The sequence below is a fragment of the Nothobranchius furzeri genome, chromosome 11 (assembly GCF_043380555.1).
Source record: "Nothobranchius furzeri strain GRZ-AD chromosome 11, NfurGRZ-RIMD1, whole genome shotgun sequence".
Classification (NCBI taxonomy): domain Eukaryota; kingdom Metazoa; phylum Chordata; class Actinopteri; order Cyprinodontiformes; family Nothobranchiidae; genus Nothobranchius; species Nothobranchius furzeri.
Window position 1 is genome coordinate 58,736,117 of NC_091751.1, and position 20,197 is coordinate 58,756,313.

The 20,197-nt window shown below is 40.8% G+C and overlaps 2 protein-coding genes across 3 annotated transcripts; one reads left to right on the forward strand and one right to left on the reverse strand.

The window, feature by feature from the left end:
• Window positions 1-607: 607 nt before the first annotated feature.
• Window positions 608-12,286, reverse strand: niban1 (niban apoptosis regulator 1). Its single transcript, XM_015957254.3, has 14 exons — window positions 12,108-12,286; window positions 9,872-10,002; window positions 9,547-9,684; window positions 9,356-9,473; window positions 6,642-6,803; window positions 4,821-4,936; window positions 4,633-4,737; window positions 3,320-3,482; window positions 3,028-3,209; window positions 2,785-2,946; window positions 2,579-2,689; window positions 2,379-2,486; window positions 2,192-2,303; window positions 608-1,975 (listed from the first exon to the last, which is right to left on the reverse strand). The coding sequence occupies exons 1-14, from the start codon at window positions 12,160-12,162 to the stop codon at window positions 828-830; spliced, it is 2,811 nt and encodes a 936-aa protein (XP_015812740.1). The 5' UTR covers window positions 12,163-12,286; the 3' UTR covers window positions 608-827.
• Window positions 12,287-14,065: 1,779 nt separating this feature from the next.
• Window positions 14,066-20,123, forward strand: olfml2bb (olfactomedin-like 2Bb). Of its 2 annotated transcripts, XM_015957256.3 has the most exons (9): window positions 14,066-14,555; window positions 16,357-16,629; window positions 16,765-16,872; window positions 17,725-17,889; window positions 17,974-18,172; window positions 18,254-18,700; window positions 18,869-19,045; window positions 19,186-19,382; window positions 19,524-20,123. In XM_015957256.3, the coding sequence occupies exons 1-9, from the start codon at window positions 14,256-14,258 to the stop codon at window positions 19,911-19,913; spliced, it is 2,256 nt and encodes a 751-aa protein (XP_015812742.1). In that variant the 5' UTR covers window positions 14,066-14,255; the 3' UTR covers window positions 19,914-20,123. The 2 variants fall into 2 exon arrangements, with proteins under 2 accessions (XP_015812742.1, XP_054594840.1); XM_054738865.2 differs by lacking the exon at window positions 17,725-17,889.
• The last annotated feature ends 74 nt before the right edge of the window (window positions 20,124-20,197 follow it).

Genomic DNA, 20,197 nt, shown 5'->3' on the forward strand with positions numbered 1-20,197 from the left:
TTTCTTTCAAAGTTGAACTCTTCTGCAACGACTCACTCAGACACAGCTGCAAGTAGAGGTTCAGTAGTCTCATCAAAGTTCCTTTTAAGTTAAATTTGGCTTTATCGGGTGTGCAGGAAGAAATTTAAGACTGTAAAGTTTCACTGATGAGAAAGGAGCCTTGCTGACCCCTGCAGGAGGTCACCTGCACCTCTTTCAGTTTCACCTGTCTAAGTAGCGACTGAGTTTGAATTTGGTGGAAAAAGCAACCCAGAGACTCTGTGTCTATCTCTGTAAATTATGCAATGACCATTAAGGACATATGGGGATCACTAAAAATAGTCCTCTGTTAAACCAGCCACTTCTAGGGGTCTCAGATGCTCTGTTTGCAGGACACATGCTACTTTTAGGCATTTTTGCACATAGTTTTAAATACAATGCATGTTAATTGTTTTGTTTTTTTATAGTAGCCTTGATGTCAAAACACTGTAAATAAAAGCAGTTAGTGCATGTTCTATCTCATGTCATGTATCCTCAGGTTTATTTAAATATATTAATCTCATGTTATAATTGTCTCCTGTCATTTATTTTCTGGCTTTTACACTTAATGGAGTTTTGTTTTCATTCAGTTAGCTTTACATTTTATTAGGTCATTTATTCAGTTACAGATTCAAGAAAAACAGAAAACTAGAAGTTTACAGTCTGAAAAAAGGATCACAGCTAAATTAAAATAGTTGTTTTTCTCCAAAATACAAACAACGTAAAGGTGGCTACAACTGTGGTCCCAGGTACCGTTTAATAACCAGTAATGTTGATCAGTGTGGAAGAATTCGTCGGAAGCTCTGATGTCACGCTGATGGAGTTGCTGGTGGTTTAGGAGTGATTATTTCCTCCACTTCAGTGACCTCAGTCACAAGGTCTCTGATGATCCCCACGCTGTCCACCGGTGCCTCAGGGTTGCTCTCTGGCTCTGATGCATCTGGTTTAGGACCTTGGAGATCCTCTCTCTTCTCTGGGTATTTATTTTCCTTTTCCTCTGATTTATCTTCCTCTGTTGCTGCTTCGACCTGACCTTCTTTTTGCACCTCACCATTCATCCCACCTCCCGTCTCGTTGATGGACTCATCTGTTTGGGCTTCTCCATCCCTCTCCTCCTCAGTCATCTCTTTTTCTGCTGCCTCATTCCGTTTCTCCTCCCTTGCTTTTTCCATCTCCCAGTTGTCCTTTATTTGTCCCGTCAAATAGACGGCCCTGTCGGTGGGCTGCTGGATCGGTGTCTGCATCACAGCAGGCTCTGCGGAGGACGGAGCAATCGCATCACTTAAACAACAGAGAGTGATTTTCTTTGGACCTTCTGTCCCAGGTGAGGAAGGCTCCTCTGATGTTTGGTTGGTGGTTGAGAGGTCAGGTGTGGCTGGATTCTCAGATGATGTGGAATCACCACTCCGAGTACACTCAGCTTGAATATTTGCTGATGATTGGAGCGAAACCACAGGAGCCAGATCAGGAGTCTTGGGGATTTGAAATTCAGGTTCAGCCTGGGATTTAGTGGTATCGACTTCCTGAGTCAAAGCTCCATCTGATTTGGAAGATCTATCCGCTGTCATGTCTGATGATGTTTGTGCATCGCCTCCATTTTTGGCCTCTTCACTAGTTTCTGCATTTTCATCAAACTGTTGGGTCACAATAATGGTAGGTGACTGAATCAACGAGCTCTGGTCAGAGCATGGAGAAGACCCAACATCAAATCTAGTTTCATCCTTGACTTCTGCATCAGTTTGAGGGGAAACTTCAGGTGTTTTCCTCCCCTCCTCCACCCCTGTAGTGGTCTCTTGGTCCTCACCGGGCACGGAGGAGGAGCGTTGAGAATGAACTGCTGGACTGTCTGGTGCAGAGCGAGGAGGCGTCTGTCCCAGCAGACTGTACTGGCTGATGGTTAAATCGGCCATGTCCAGCAGATGGTTGTTGCTGTTCTTACTGGCAGCATCCTGGACCACTGCGGGAGGAAGAGGAAGTCAGCTAGGAGAATATGCCTAGTTTCATTTTCGGGTTACATTTGTCTGACACTGAAATTTGTTGATATGAAACATTTTAGTGACAAAAAGCAAAAGAAAATTTGTAATTTTTCAAATAATCTTTTCCAGACTGTCTAGAAATTCTACATATTTTCATCTTCTAAACAGGATCAAAACTAACAAGACAAGGTATTTACCTGTCTGTATCTCCTTCCTGAGGATGCTCCTCAGGACGTCGTCATAGACGTTGTGAACCAGAATGAAACTGCTGTAGTCAGAGAAGATGTACTGCTCAAACTGCTGCAGCTCCTGCACAGACAGCACACGCCATGACATGTAAAGCTCAATGGAGTCAGTCGATCTGCAAAACGGTGTCCGACTTACAGTTTTCCACTTGCTGTCCATCCTCCTGACGAGAGATGGCAGAGTGATCTCCAGCAGAGCCTCCTGATAGAGTCTCCTCTTCACCACCCTGCTGTCATAGTCCAGCTGCTGCTCAGAGTTTTTAAATGTTTGAAGGATTTAAAGTTTTGTTTTAGCTTGTAAATATCTGAAAGTATCTTTGAATTGATGTTTTTTTTAACCTTGAGAACTCTTTCTTTAGCTCTCTCCATCTTGACAGGAACCTGAGAGGGTTGCAGCTTGGATGATGATTGGAGGAACTGCTCTAGTGTGTAGACAGCACTATCCAGCAACTGCAGCACGCACGCACGCACACACACACACACACCTTAGTTTTCAAAGTCATTTTTGAGTCAAAGTTGTTGAAGTTGAAGGTTGCACATCAAACCTGCTCCATCTCCAGATGTGCAGCGTGAACAAGTCTCTGAACGCTGCCCATTCCAAATCTCTGTTTTAAATCTTCCAGTTTCTTAGCCAGGCTCTCCACCCGCTTATAGTTCCGGTCCAGACTGATGGAGTGCAGACTGGACAAGACTTGGAGAACGCACACCTTCAGAAAACAGTAAACTGTCAACTTTCAAGTAAATGGAACAGCAAGCACTTTTTAGGAAGGTATTCAGACACTCCTCACCTTTGTCGTCCCTTCTGCCTTTCCATTTGTGAGTGAAAATGCAGAGCTCATTTGTGTTTGCAGTGTGTGTTGCATCCCAAGGATTCCATCTCCAATGTGCTCTGTAAGAGCTTCAAGGATGGAGGACATGTAGGGTACGATCGACTCACCGCACACTTCCTCTGCTTCTTCACAAATGCAGGCTGGAGGTGAAACAAACTCATCAGACTAGAAACTCCGACTGTAGCCTTGGGTGTGGTATTTCATCCTTGAACATTTTGATTTTCTGTAAGTATGCATCTAGAAATGTTACCTCTGACTTTGTTCTCCAGGAAGTCATGAGAAGATATTATCTGGTCCAGATTTGACCTGATCAGTGTCTGGCTCGCTGATGCTGCCTGACGACACTCCTCCTTCAGAGCCTCCAAACCTGCAGTCAGCTGTTCCAGCACCAACATGTGGGTTGCCTGCACCGTCTGTGTACACACACACACACACACACACACACACACACACACACACACACACACACACACACACACACACACACACACACACACACACACACACACACACACACACACACACACACACACACACACACACACACACACACACACACACACACACACACACACACTAGTAGTTTACCACAGCACCTTTATAAAATGCTGTTGCATACAATTCATCATCAGTAAATGTATTAGATAGCACTAAAGTGTGGCTTTACATAGTTGAATGTAGAAATTGAATGTAGAAATTGATGTTATTCTATGGGTCTTAATTGGTCCAACTTTAAATCTTGATCAGATTGAGATGTTTTGTACCATTTGAGCAATTTTCTCAAATTGTGATTTATTATAAGAAATGGAGCCGAAATATAGAGAAAAATACATTGGTACTGTATAATAATAATACTTGGATCGCTGTCACCATGGTTTTGTGTGACCGTAATTGGCCAGAGGGTGGCGCCAGAGAGGAAAACAGGCATAAATAAGATAAACCTGGTATCTTTTAGATTTTAACAATTATCTTTAAGGCAAGGTCAGCGAGTTAACTGAAGGAGAAAATGTAGAAACTTTCACCACAAAACACTTTTACTGACCTATTAGTTTATGATTAAATTTTACTTTACCTCTTTGTGTTGATTAAAAAAATAAATAAAACTTAGCTATTTGCTGTTCATCAAATTAGAAGTTAGGGTTAGAGCTAGTCAGATTCATATTTATTATAATTTATTTTAATTGTATTTTAATTTTCTGCACAGGTCTAGAGCTTTTCCCCATCGGACAACAAATCCATGTTGGTTTTCAAAAAATAAAAATACAAGTTCTGAAAATAAACACTATGATTTTGAATTTTAAAAGAAGCAGCGCTTAGATGATGCCTAAATAAATAACGGGAAACAGCTTTGTTACCACCACCCTAAAACATCAACCTTTATGGTTTATGCAGAGGCTGTTTTATCGTATGACCTGGGTTAACCATAAACACAACACCATCTTCAGACATGTCTCTAGATTACAATGGTGCCTTCAGGTACTATCAGAATTTAGAAACCACTAAATAAACTTGAAGTGAGATGATGTAGTTGCTTTTATAAACTAGATTGGTTAGTTCACTCACTGCCAGCCATTGTCGTATCCTTTCATTCTTTTTGCCCTTCAGTTTGGACTGAAGCTGATTCTGTAACCATGGCAACACTTCCTCCATCACTTGGGAGGCCAGCGCCTGCACACAGACATGAGTTTATTAGATAAATGGCTGAGGGACTGGAAAGAGAGAGACAATGTGATGTGTGTTGGGTTGCTGACTTGTTCCTCAGTGCCCAGCAGCATTTCCCAGGATTCATAGCATCCTTTGTCCTGACGGTAGAAATGGAGGGCTTGGGCGTATGCCTGGCTCTCGTGGGACGGATCCTTCCAGGGGTCTGTGGAGGGCAGAATTGGGTAACAATCCTATCTGAATGTCCCATTTCGGATATCAGTGTCTTACTTCAAACACCATTATTCATTTGTTTTATTATATTGTTTTTTCCTATTTTACTTTTACAAGCTATAAATCTGTTTATAACATTTTCTTCTGTCCAGTTTCAGTTTAACAATCTCTTTTCTGTAAATAGGTTCTGTGTGCGTTCACATCCCTTTTTTTTTTTAAACATCATCATCATCATGATGACGTCTTTCATCGAGCCATTTCTCCTGCAGCAGCTGGGCACATGGTTCTTGCCAAACTGTGAAATTTTGAGGAACAGAAAGCTCGTCGGAAACCCTTCAGGAAGTACATCTGTCAGCATCAGTATGAGTAATACTACACCCAAAAACTGACTGATGACAAAGTGAAAACTTGGTGTTTATCTGATGAAGTCCTCACATGCACGAACTGATCACGTCCATCCAAATTCTTTACAGTCCCGTTAGTCATCACACACTGGTGAAATTACATCTCTGCATTAGGCCCATCCCTGTGACGAGTGGTGAGCTGCAGCAATGGCTGCGCTCAGGAACCATTTGGTGGTTTAATCCCTGCAATCCAACCCCTTAAAGCCGAGCATCAAGCACGGAGGCAACCCATTTTTAAAGTCTTTGGTATGACCCGACCAGTTTTGAACCCTGACTTCCAGTCCCAGGGCGGACACTCCCCCCACTAGGCCACTGGGGAGGTCACTATATGCTTCATGCAGCCCCAGAAGCTATATGCTTTGTTTTACTGGTCATGGGAATAACTGGATTTATAATGACTTATTTTAATTGGAAGTCATAAAATCTAAAGTTTGAGTACTACAGAGTAGAATTGTCATGGTGATCAACTCTTAACTTCATGGTGATTTTGATGCCTCTTATCCAGAAAATAAAAGAAGTTTTAGAAACGTCCATGCTTCCTGTGAGGAAGCTGTACAACATGCTACAGTCGAAAAAGTTATGAAAATAAGAGTTTAGGATTAATAATCTGTTTGGGATGATTACACACACATCTAATGTTGCAATGCTTTAATACTTCCTTGTAGTCAATTGTGCGATTCCCCTTAACCGTTCAGGAGATCATTGAGCAGATGACTGTATGTAGCAACCCTATGACTGTAGAGGGGTCCAGGTTTTTTTTTATTCTACCAAACCACACAGGAAGTTAGCTGCATTAATGTTTTTATCCGTCACCCAGGCAACTGAAAACACACCAGCCAGCAGCAGCACTCTGCTGCTGCACGCCGAGATGCTTTTACATCCTCGCGTCTCATCACACGTAGTGTTTTCAGTCATTTACTGTTCAGCCACACGTGAAACATGACTCCACCCTCAGCCGGAATATAACAGAACAATCCATTTGAATCAATTTAAGATTTTTAACAGAGGTTTTTCAAGCATCTATTATGAAGTTAAAATCAGGTCTGAACCAAGAAGCACATAAATACAAACATGATCTGGGTACTATCCCTCGAGTGCAGCAGGTGTTTATTCTGAGGCTGGTATGGCTGTGTCGTGGTAAAGTTTGTTACCCACAGCTGGAAGGTTTCCAGTTTGATTAACCGATTTGATTCTTAGTGTGGATTTAAAAAAAACTATGTTGCATCCTGTTTCCAGATTTTAAACCCCCCGACAACATATATGATGAAAATGCATTACATATTTATGTTTTACCAAGGTTGCAATGTCTAATGCAGGTCTCGAGGCCAGACAGGAAGTGATCTCGTTCCTCTTCCTTTTGAAACATGAAGCAGGTGTAGCCTGAATAAGACAGGTGAAGATAAACGGCAAAGCCGTCTGGAGACGAAGCCACCGAAAAAGAGTCCTCCTTCACTCCTGGACCCAAATACACACAACAAAACAAATGAGTGACAGTTCTATAGAAAAAACAGGACATGTTATGGGCCGTGAGGAAAATGCAGGAGAAATGAAATAATTTAAAGAAAATTGATTACAGTTGTTCAAAGTCTGCAAATATTTCAAACAACAGCTTTTGAACCCCTCCCTGGAATGGCTGAATGTGGCCAATAAAGCAATGACCTCAGTGTGTTGAGGGGAAAGGGCCAGAAAATGATGTGAAGTAGGTCTACATGGACGTAATTTTGGGGGGGGGGGGACATGTCCCCCCCACTTTTTCCAAAGTCAAGTTTTGGCCCCTGCACTTTTTACCATCCAAAAATAATATTACACTATATTTAATTGACACTGGTTGAGCTCTAGGACCAAGCAGAAAACAACCATTTGTGTTGAAGCCCGTTTCCCATTAGAGCATACTGTAAAGACCCCCCCCCCCCCCATGCCCCCCCCCCCCCCACTTCTAAAGTGAAAATTACGTCCATGGGTCTAAATAAAGTTTATCTGAATTTAATATACGTTTCTAGAGGAATTCTAGCCTAGTGAACTAGACCAAATTCTTGCTTTGCAAAGTTTGGTCTACGCATGCTCCACTGGAACTTCCGCAGCTCCTACCAGGACTCTGGCTAGCCAATCACAGCTCTCTAGAGGGGTTTCAAACACATAAAGAGCTGTGATTGGTCCATAATGGTGGGCCAATCATAGTGCTCTATCTGCTTAGTGAACAAATCACACAGCTTTATCCGCTTTGTGAGCCAATCAGGGCACTCTATATGCCTGGTGGGTGGGATGATGCAACAGAGTGAAACAAGAGTATGTCACATTCATTGTCCAGTGGAATGCGGAGATCGTTTGAAAGACAACAGTAGAACCCGCCCCACAACCGAGAGCCGTCAATGGAGCGTGGCCAGACTAAATAATACATTTATTTAGTCTGGCTTGCCAGGCTAGAGGAATTCTGCTCTTTAGGCTAAATTTTTGGTCCTCTCCTGTTCAAACTGTAGATTAAAGATTTGCCTGAAGCTTCTCTCTGTGCAGGTTTTTAAATGTATGCTGATGATGCAGTTGTGTATGTGGCTGGAAAGGACATCACATACGTGTCTGCACAACCATCCTTTGGCCATGTTCCATTGCAACATGGTTTTAAAGTCATGTCTTATCTTAAATGTTACAAAAACTGTTTCAGTGCGCTTTCTTCCAGGGCCCGTATCTGGGATAGAATCAGATTGTAATTAAAAAAAAAAAATGAATGAGCAGGTTTCAGAAGTCAGTTTTGTTCTGGATTCTTGTTCAAAATGTAAAAACAAAAGTTTCAGTTATGTTATACATTAGACTAATTAGACATTTTCTTCCATTTCTTGCTGCAAATAGTTTCACATCTCCATGACTTTCTCTCCAGGGTGACCTCATGGTCTACGACGTCCAGGCCTCTAAAGGCGACGTGTCATCACGATGGAAAACCTGTTAGATTTCATCACTGTCATTTTCCTCAGAAACTAAAGATGATGCACTTTGACAACCAAGTTTATTTTTTTATGCATTATGAATTTTCTTTTGCTTGAAAGGTCAAGCTGCTGTGGTGCTCAGTGACCTTGTGGTTCCTCTCAGATCTGGATCTTTAGTAACTCATAGCACGTCCAGTAGGAGTTCAAAGTCATGTTTTTGTAAAACCTCTTTCAGTCAGACAGCTTTTTCGGCGTTAACCCGAGGACCTGAAACCGATTCCAGACTGGGACATTTTCAGATTAAGACTGAAGCAGTTTCTCATAAAAGCCCTGGATTATACGATGACCAGCCAGCCCATGATGGTTGTACGATGGTCCTCGTTTCAGTCATTTTAAGGTAATTTTTACTTTTTATGTTTTGTGTGGTATTTTATAAACTATGTGCTTCTCCTCGTGAAAATTATTAATAATAAAGCTTGTGACTAAAGGGCATACTTCCCAACAGTGAGGGGTTTTTTTTGGATTACAAAATAAGCATGTGGGGGGGGGGGGGGGGGGGGGGGGGGTTTGTCGTGTGGTGAATGTTCACAACTTCCTGTTTCACAGCAGAAAACAGTGGTCATGAGGGAAATGCAAAACTTAAGAACTGCCAGCCCAAACCCATGAGGTGTACCAAACCACTAATCTGTCCTGTTAATGAGATGATTCTGTAATACAAAAAACATCTATTGGATAATTGTGTTGATGAGCTGGGTTAAATGGAATAATACAAGAAGTTGATTGTTGAGTATGTTTAATCTATTTGTTACTCTGTATTATTGTTATTTTCATATAGATATGTTTCTTAATTTTTAATTTTGTTTTTGAGATAAGTTCATAAGAATAAGTGAGAAGGAAGTTCTAGCTACTCTTTTTCGGACTTTATTATTTGATTGCTTTTGTGTCGAGTTGTGGTGTATAAAAAATGTTTTTTACGTGAGTTCGAAATGAAGTACAAGTCAAAGTCAAAGATCAAAGAGAGATCAGTTGCATAAATGGTTCCTCCATTATCAAATGTGTCCCAGAAACACGTGTAATTCTGCTCATTACCACTGAGAATCCCAGCGCAGTTCGTCTCCAGCTGAGCTCTGGACTCTTCTTCACTGGTGAACACAATCCCTCTGGCTGGCTGGAGGACCAGCTTAGCTGCAGCTCCATGACTAAAAGTCTAGATAGATGTAAATCAGTCATTCAGCAGGGGGTGCGTTTTGTGTGAGGTGTTTTCAGTGTGTGCGTTCTACCTCCATGTTGTCATGGATTTCCACTCTGTAGTCTTTTCTCAGGACAACATATCTCTCCCTGCATTTTTTCCCCTGCTCGTCCCAGCAGGAGACCTTAACAGTCCCTTGGTACAGTACCTGGTCTGCATCATATTTAGGCTTCACACACACAGAGACAGAGAGAGAGAGAGAGAGAGAGAGAGAGAGACAGAGAGACAGAGAGACAGAGAGACAGAGAGAGAGAGAGAGAGAGAGAGAGAGAGAATATACTTTCAACAACATTAATAACTTACATTGTTAATCTTGATTTTAGTTATCCAGGTCTTAGTACAAACATGATAGATACCCTATGTCTGAGCAATAGGCCCCTCCCTTCTTTCTTAGGCTCCACCTCCTGCCGGATGTGTCCGAGATAGGTGACAGAATACTGCTGACGGTAAAACACGCTGAAGCTCGAGAACGTTTTCTCAACAAGTCCTGAAAAACACAACAGTCATAATTCTGTTTATTCAGTCACAAAATGAACAAAATCGTAAAACGGAGTTGTGTTTTCAGTGCTTAAAGCAAATGAATGGTGCAATGTTCTTGTTTATGTTAAACTTTCTCCTCAAACAAGGAACTAACAAGCAAATGTTGAAGTGTAATTCCTTTAAAATAAATGGTTTACTAAGAAAAGACTGTAATTTATTTTTAGAATTACATAAATCTAACCAAATGGTTGAAAGCAAGAACTACACTCTACAAAATGAAATGTTGAATTAACTTAACCAGGTTATGCCAATTGGTTTCACTAAACCTAGTTGCTTTAGTGTAAAGAGTAATAAAAAATGTTATGAAAAAGTAAATTACTCTGTACTTTTAAGCAACTAGGTTTGGTGAAACCAAGTTAATTAAGATAAGTTAATTCAACATTTTTTTTCTTAGAGTGTATTTCAAAATATTTCATCTTGTTTTTATGGTTTTTCTTTCTTTTTTCTTTCCCTTCTGGTTGCACTTGATCAAGAAGAGATTAATTTCTTTGACCAAATCGTAACTGATTTCAGTTTAGTTTAGCTTTAATTTGTAATCCACATAGACCCAAGACACAAAATAATCTCTCTGTACACACAAAACAAGCTGGTCCAGTTCAAATTATGTTCATCCCAGTTCCAACTTAAACCAAAACAATGTCGAATTTTATTCCGTCATACAAACTAAGCTGATTCAGTTAATTATACAATTAAAATCGGTTTTTAAATAAAGGAAAGTACATCTATGAACTCTGTAATTGTATTTCAACTTTAGAAATGTTATTTCTTTCTGGTAAAAAGAAATTTAAACGGTTTACTCTGTAAATATTCTGCTTTTATTAAGCTAAACCAGATTAACTGGTTTTGCAGGTTAAATCTTTATGATTTAACTTCATCCTCACAGCTGATAATGGATTATTTTATGATTTAAGAAGCAACAAAAAAACTGTTCACTACACTATCTGTATTATATTTATTCCGAAGTAAAACCTCGGCATGCTGCAATAAATGACAGATCAAGTCCTTCAAGGTAAAAGCTGTTTTTAACCTTTTCTGTGGATGTGTAGGCAGCTACGTTCAAGCTAACGAATAGTAAAAGGCCTGGGAATGCAGTTAGAACAACCTCTGTTTAAATGACGGTATGGAGCAGAAGTTCAAAGAGAAGGTAAGAGATTAGTGTTAGTACATTAAATATGTCAGGAGGTGATGTGTTCTCTCTGGGAGTTTGGTTTTAAGAAACATTTAAAAACAGATTTTTGGAAGAACAGACACATGTCTGAATAAACAACTGTGGCTCCAACTAGATTCAGTCTAAGCCTAAGTTGGAAGTTTGAAATGTTGTTAGAAATCTTGGGAAAGTGAACTTTACATGATTACAAAAATGGATCCATCGTCATTTAGAAGCTTTAATTGTTTGCAGCAATATCCCATGTTCTTTCTGCCTTTCATCTCACAAACTGAAAACACACACACACACACACACAATTAAGACAACCCATAATAATATAATAGTTGGAAATAGCTGTAATTATGTTGGACTGAAGATTAGTGACAGGATGTGTTTGAGCTGATAACACATATAGGAATGTACACATGGAGAATAAACAAACCAACAAATGCTCATTCACATTCAAACAACATTAAGTTTGGACTGTTGAGTGACATTTCTTCCTTTCACAACTAAACATTTCAGCTGAAGTTTTGTCCTTTCACCCTGAAATCATCCCTGTGGTTTGGTGGTTAACTACCATGCAGCTGCTGTGTCCTCGGTGTAACTCTCAGGACTTGAGCTGATATGTCACACCCCTCCCCACGTTTCCTGTCTGCCTCTTTGCTGAAACTTCTGGTCACAAACATTCAAACTGTCTCACCAATAAAGTTTTTAATCTGCCTCCCACATCTCCACAGCTGAAGAACTAAAAATCAAATGGTCAGCTTACATTTTTGAAAACTGTCCTTTTTTTTAATCCACTGCTTTACCAGCAGTTACTTTTCCAGACAAGATACATAAAAACAAAAACATTCCTGCAAACTTAAAATTAAATAAAATAAAAACAGTTAATGTTACATTACCTTTGATTTGGCTGATTTTGGCCTCATCCAACAAGCCAGAAGAAGATGCTCCCATGTTGTTTGTTTCCTTTTTGTCTAACAAAGCTGCATCCACTTAACTCAGGAGCACATGAGCTGAGGGATTTTCTCTGAAGTTTGAGCTCAGCTCATTTCCTCCATCCTCTGTAGCTCTATGTGCGTGTGCGTGTGTATGTGTGTGTGGTAAATTGGGCGGGGCAGGTAAGATGAAAGGTGTCAACCAACACAAACTCACAGGTCACAACTGTCCTGGTAGAGACCTCTGGTGGTGGGACTGAACAGAAACAGAGACGTTGATCTGGAGCTAAACATAAAAAACTGGTAAACTATTTTTTTAATTCATTTTTCTTGTTTGTGTTGCTTTCAAACTGAACCACTTCTTTCCCATTTCCTTTTCAAAAAGATGAAAAACAGTGAGTTTAAAATAAAGAGGCTAAAAATTTTTCTTCTAAATGGCTAAAAATGACAAAAGTGTAGTACCAGCATTTTGACACTGGAGGCAGCAACTCCTCAGCTTCCCTTTTTTAAATGCTATTGGAAACCAAGGTGTTGTTCTGTTTCTTGCCAGCAGAGGGCGTAAATTCCCCCGTTCTGTCAAGGCAACTAAACATTGTGTTTGGAAGAATTTAGAGGTAGCCTTTGTACAAAGTAACTTTTTTAACTTTAAAAATCCAGGTCCTTCCTCTGCTTTTACTTCTCTTTCTCATCCTTAATATTAATACTCCCAATAGGACGGACAGAAACATTCTTCAGGAGGCCAAAATATTTTCTTCTAAATGGGTAAAACTAAAAGTGCAGTAACAGCTGTCAACCACTAAAAGGCAGACACTGTCTAAATTGTTTCCTTCGTTTCTAAATGTTGTTGGAAACCAAAGTGTTGTTCTGAATTTTGTCAGTGGAGGGTGCAAATTTACCATTTTGTCATGGCAACAAAACAAAGTCTTTGAAAGAATTTAGAGGAAGTTTTTCTACTAAGTAACTATTTTAACTTTATAAATCCAAGTTCTTCTTCTGCTTCTATCCCCCCCCCCCCCCCCTCACATCCTTAATATGAATACCTCAAAGTGGACAAAAAGAAGATTAAGATTTTTTTACAGCTTCATTAAGGCATGTGCAGGTAGGTAACCCTAACCCGTTAAACTATTCTCATTCAAATTCCAGCTGTTTAGCATTTCACATTTCGAGTTTTAATCAATGTTCAAAGATTAAAGTTTTCTGCTGATTAGCATTTTTATCCATTCTTCACCTATATTCTGAGCTTTATTACACTTGTTGGTGACTTTTGCTTCTAAATCTTTAAATACATTCAGCTCATTTTGACAGTTTAGCTTAGTTTCAGCTTCACTTCAGCTATTCAGCAGCTTCAGCAATTAGTTTCTGAATTCAGCATACAATGCTAATTTCACAGTTCAGCTAAATGTAAAGATTAAACTGTTAAACTTGTCCAACTGAAATAACAGGTGTTTAGACATTTTAGCTGTTCAGATTTTTATACAATGTTCACAGATTTCAGTTTTTTGCTATTTAGCATTATTTTTCTTTATTCGCTTACTTTTTGTGCTTTATTTGCATGTTGGTGCTTTTTGCTTCTACATCTTTCAAGAAATTCAGCTCATTTTGACAGTTTTGCTTAGTTTCAGCTTCAGTTCAGCTGTTCAGCAGCTTCAGCTTACAGTTTCAGCTATACAGCATTCAAACAGCATTTGTGCAATAAATGCACATTTTTCTAGTTACATTTGTCAAGTTGCATCCTCAAGGCTTTTGAATGGGGCTAACGATATCCAATCAGAATCTGCCGTTCAATCCAATCAACCGTTGGTCCAGTCTTATTAATGAATACGAGACGGCTGTTGTGATTGGCTGGCATCCTCACACACAGTTCTACGTTTTCAAAATCCAACCTGAATACAGTCTGAAGCTCCTCAGTCCCGTCTAGTCAACCGGCGCAGATTGTCGGAAATAATTCATCAGTTCATATATTTTTAATGGATTATTAATCTATCGACTTTATGGAACGGCACCGCAGAATATTCTGATCAGGTTCCTGTGAAGTTTATTGGTTTGTTGCGTCATTCGCTCGAGACTAAATATTTCCACGCACCACTTTTGTTTTGTCTCCTCCGGTGAAGGATGACGTTCATACTGCCTCTGCTGATCATCTGCTCTTCTTTACGGGGACTCGGTGCTTTCACGGCGGATGCAAGCCCGGACCCACCCCGCGAGAATCTGCAGGTGACCGGATCGGTGGAGCTTAGTCAGCCAGACAAAGGTATCTCTTCTACGGCTAAAGCAGAAGAGAGTCAGCGGGCACGTGAGCCCCAGGTCACCAGAGAAGAGTCCCCGGTTGTGGACGGCAGGGGTCTGCAGATGCAGCCCACCGCCGAGCCTCTGGAGGATGAGCTTGACAACCAGGAGAATATCATCAGTCAGGTTAGTTGTGGAGACCATTTTACTTCAAATGACAAAATGAGTTAATTTACTTTCATTTGGGTATTATCTGGAACTGCACAACAGCAGATGAAAAACGTATTTTTATTCAGTACAAAAGGTGAAATACTTTATGGTTCAACTTATTTAGCAGAATGAATTAGAGATGCACCGATTATGGTTTTGAGAGCAAATACCAATTTCTGACTTCTGTATATAATTGAGTTGCAGAAACTTTTTTTTGTCAGTTCTAATTTATCTCAAATAACCAAGAAAATTACATTTTCTGATCTCAACATACTCCTCTGAGTACTCTGGGCTCAGGATCTGTAGACACAGAAATATCTTGGTTCTATAACAACCAAATAAACTTATTGTTGGAGGTGCAAACGCACCATCAGAAAATATGAATTTTTTTAAGCATCAATGGGTTTCATATGTCTTCAGTCACTGCTATGGAATGATCCAGAAGGAAATGAACTCTTTATGGTCTTACGTTGGTGTAATCTCTCATTCATTCAGGGCATGATAGTCATAAGTGTTCTAAATTCGGGACCCTCTATCTTCCTTAGAGAAGCTCGGTCATTCTTTAGGGGCTGGGAGTAGACCCGCTGCTCCTCCACATCGAGAGGAGCCAGTTGAGGTGGCTCCAGCATCTGGTCAGGATGTCTCCTGGACACCTCCCTGGTGAGGTTTTCCAGGCATGTCCAACTGGGAGGAGACCTAAAGGAAGACCCAGAACACGCTAGAGGGACTGTCTCTCACCTGGCCAGGGAACAAATTAGGATTCCCTTAGAGGAACTGGCCCAAGTGGTTGGGGAGAGGGAATTCTGGGCCTTTCTGCTTAGGCTGCGGACCCTGCGACTCGACTCTGGATAAGCAGACGAAAATGGAGTAATGGATGGATGGATGATATTCTCTTCTGTTGAAACTGTTTCGTCTCATTCAACAGGCTCTATCAGCTCTGGGCTGAGCTCATGAAGCCTCCGTGTTGAGGATATATTATCACCAGGACGATTTAGTACTTGGGTTTACAGAATGGTGCTTTATGGACTCAAAAAGGAAATATGCCATTTCAGATTGAATGATCACTTATTAATCAATTCTGATTACCTTCTGACTTTTTAAAGGCACCTCTAGAGTAAAAAAGTCAGTTTTAAGATTGTCCTCCAAGAACCTTTTACATCACTAATCAGTTGACTAATTGTTTGAAACTAATAAAATGGGAAATAATGTTTTAAATGTAAGTTTTTAAATGCCAGAATCAAAACAAATGGACTATTTAACCTTTCTGTCTTCAGGAGACTTTATTCCGTCTCGTCAAGTTCATCGATCTCAGTTGCTTTTTGTCGCTTCTTCAAAAACTTAACTTCATCTTCATCACACAAAAAACAAAAGCACTTAGGGCATGTGTTGCCTCAGAAGCCTCTGTTCTTTTTCATATGAAATAGATTGAGGAAATCTTTAGTTGCACCACTTATTTCTTGCAAAATAAGCCAGAAGCTTGATTTCACATTTAAATGCACTCTCTTATTGTCAGCTAAATGTTGACTGGGATGCACAACCACAATATGGTGAGTGTGCATCCCTCTGCTGGTTGATTATGTAACATTCTTCAAACTGTAAGCACTCCAAACCCAAAATCTTACTTTTTGTTAACGCCTGTAGCCATCTTTTCCAGAAAGACTCACCACCACTGCTGCAGCTCGTTTTTTTTATTGTGCCTTTGCTGAATATGTTTTATTCCAAGCTGCCTGAAGCTAGAAAATTATTATAAAACAGAAAACTTTCCTTTTTCTTTCAGCTGTTGGGGGATTATGACAAAATAAAAACGGTGTCATCGGGGTCAGACTGTGTGTGCCGCTGTGTTGTTCGACCACTAAGACGCTCTGACTGCAGCCGTGTCCACGATGGCGACTCAGCATCCCAGCCTCAGGCTTTCTACACTGTTGAAACAACCACAAAGGGAACAGACTGTAAGAAGTGTGTGTGCATGGCTCCACCTTCAGCTGTCAACCCCTGTGAGGGAGAGTACAGGTTTAAAAAACTACAGGAGGCCAGCAAAGATGACATCAAGGTAGAAAAACACCCGTCCTCCTCTGGGTTTTGTAAATACACCACGTATCGAAGTTATTTGGATTGTGGATGTCCTCCATAATGAATGTTTTCTTCTTTTGCACCACTGTCATTTATCTTTTGTTTTTCTGTCCAGCTGGCTACTATCATGGACTTGCTGGAAGGCTCTTTGTTTGGATTGGACCTGTTAAAGCTCCAGTCTGTCACCACCAAACTGCTGACTCGGGTCGAACGCATGGAGAAGGTGACCGGACACAAACTATACACTGTCATGCACTAAAAAAAGCAACTCTAAAATTGTGTTTCAACTAACAATGTTCCAAAGTTTCTTTAGCTGAGAAACCGCAGATTTACCGTGAAAAAGTAGGTGGATGTGATTACTTGATCATCAGGGTGAAAAACACCAAAACAACTAATCTTTTAAAAGCAAAATTAAAGCTGGATGTTGTTTATCTCTTCTTAATAAAATATATTGTATCTTAAATGTATTAAAAAAATAAATTCAAATATGAATTTTGAAGTCCAAAAAGACTTAAAAAACTTAATTCACGACAGTAAAACATTTTCTTGATGGAAGATTTTGATCCTTCATAACAAAATACCAGTTTGGGTCTTTCTGTGACAAGTTTAACCCTTAAAGACTAAGTTCACTGGCAAACAGTTTTCACTTTTTAGTTTTTAAACATGATCGTGATCTCCGTGACCCTGCACAGAAAAGCGGGAAAATTGATGGATGCCTAATCGGTGATCAATGAGTTTAACATGCAGGTTTAATGTGAAAATAGTCTTCTACATCGATTTCCTGAATAAACTGCAGATAGAAAATCGACGATGAAACGCTCCGATCAGAAAATCCAGTCAGATCTACGTCACACTGAAAATTAGCATTCGTGGACTCACCCATCTTGGCTCGTGACAAGGAAGGCTGTTGTTTATTTAGCATCCAGGAGAGAGCAGAGCACGTCTTGGCGAGTTGAAGCTAATTATTATTTGTACAACTGGTTACTTCGCTTTCCTTTTTACTTTGGCAACACTACATGAGTTCTTGCTTCAGAATAAGCTCTGTAATGTTAGCTAACCTGGGTGTGAACTTCAGGATTTTACCCGAAACATGACTGAAATCATGAGAGAGAAAGAGCGTGTGAAGGAAAAAGCAAAAGAAAAGGAAAAAGACAAGAAGGCTCAGCAAAAGAAAAAGAAAATGAGCGATTTGGAGCGTTTGGGAGTTAAAAGCGGAGCAGCTGGCCACACCAACAAGCAGGTACCCGACCCAACTGAGACACTAGACAGATGTTGTCATGGGTTTATCCTTTAACCTCTTTACTAATATCAAACTCTGTTGTAGAAGAATAATGAAAGTCAAGCAAAGAAAAACCAGCAACAAGATGGTGTGGAGCAGCAGCAGCCAACCAGGAATGAGACAGACATTAAAAGTTCAGTCAAAGACAAGAACAATGTGTTTATTAGAGGAGTAACCTTTTACAAGGCGGATGAAGAGCGCTACGCGGGAGAGGAGGAGCTAAAGAAAGAGAAAGGGAAAACTCGTAAGTGCACTTCTTTAACAGACACTTAGGTAACAATAACAAAACGGTTCAATCTCTTCTGTAATTTTTCTCATCTTTTAGCTTCAAAGCCCACAAAAGCTGAAGGAGACCCAAAGATCTTTGACAAGGTGCCATCTGCACCCAAAAGTCGTGGACCTGCAGTGACATTTTCCAAAGAACCAAACATTAAGCAAAATAGTCAGAGCAACGACTTCCCTATAACCTCTCCAACGAGCAGCAAACAAACCTCCACAACAACTACAGCAACACCCAAACCAACTCCCATCAAACTACCTGGCCAAACCCATCCTACAACTCCACAAACTACAACCAAACTTACAACTACAGCCCAACAAACACGCACAGCAACCATTCAGTACACCACTCCCGCCACTACCTTGTACTCAGATCCCAATACCAGTCCACCCAGTGGTCCACCCACGCCAGCAGAGTCTCATCCAAAGTCCAAAAGCCGAATCAGCTGGACGGAGAGCCCTGCTGACCAACCAAAGGCCACCAGAAAACCAGGTAGATTTTCAATGAGGAACTTAAACTTTAAAGAGAATGGAATTGGCGCTGATATTTGGATGTAGCACGTATCCGATGGTTTTGGTATTGGATACAAGAAAAACAGGATTGTGATATTTTTTCTATCCAGACTTTATTTTTTAAAGAACGCTTTTATTTGTCCTTCAGGTTTATGTAAGGACACGGTGGCCAGCATCTCCGAACCGGTCCAGCAGAACTCCTACGGTCTCAGTGATGGAGCCTGGATGAGAGATGCTCGTGGCCATGGTAATGTCATCTACCTCACCAGTGGTCACTATGGCGACAGCCTCCTGGAGTTCCGAGACATGGAAACTTTTAAATCAGGTAAAATACTTTTTCTTCAGGTATGTCTAGAGCAGTCTACTGCACCAACATGAAGAGTGAGATGTTTAGTTACTTTAATGGGACGCTTTTATTTTTCTGTGAATATCCTGAAGATTTGTCTGTGTGTTTTTGCTGCCCAGGTCAGGTAAGCAATTCCTACAAGCTGCCCTACAGATACACTGGAACGGGTCATGTTGTCTTTAATGGAGCGTTCTACTACAACCGAGCATTCAGCAGGGATGTGATCCGATACGACCTGAGACACAGATATGTGTCTGCCTGGACAACGCTACATGATGCAGTCCTGGAGGAGCAAACTCACAGGACACAAACTGAAGTAAGACATCTGTATTGGTGTTGGATGCTTTTTTTTTGGGGGGGGGGGGGGGGGGGTGCAAAAGGACCTTACACGGTGGGTGTGAATATCTAAGAGGTCTAAAAGAAATGACTTAAACTTTATTTCTATTATTATTTCCAGGTGGAGCTGGCTGTGGATGAGTCTGGCCTCTGGCTGCTCTACCCAGCTCTGGACACCGAGGGCTTCCACCAGGAAGTGATCCTGCTCATCCACCTCCATCCAAGAGACCTTCAGCCAATTAGAACCTTCCGCACCGGTCTCCGGCACGGTCGCTACGGCAACACCTTCCTCGTGTGCGGCGTGCTGTACGCCGTGGATAGTATGGAACAGCGCTTTGCAAACGTTACGTACGCCTTTGACACACACACACTTACACATACTATGCCGAGTCTGGCGTTCACAAACACACACATGCACACCTCCCAGGTGGCTTACTGCCCACTGGACAAGAAGCTGTATGCATGGGACAATGGACACCAGATGATGTATGATGTCATCTTTGCTTATTAAAGTGATGAGAGGAATTATCGTCAGATGGATGTTCATTAGTAATGTGTATCTAACAGAAGGTCAGACCCTGGCTGCAACAGATCATTGGTTTGTATACGACTGTGGATCAGTCAGTTGAGTTCCATGACACAGACACACACACACACACTGGGCAACCACTGAATGATCTACAGTTGACCAGATCTCCGAACCTTGCCAAAAAACTGTTTATGTGGAAATGACTCAAAGATTCTTGAGCATTCGTTAACAGACCTCCAACAACCGTGTCTTCCTGCAGAGACCAG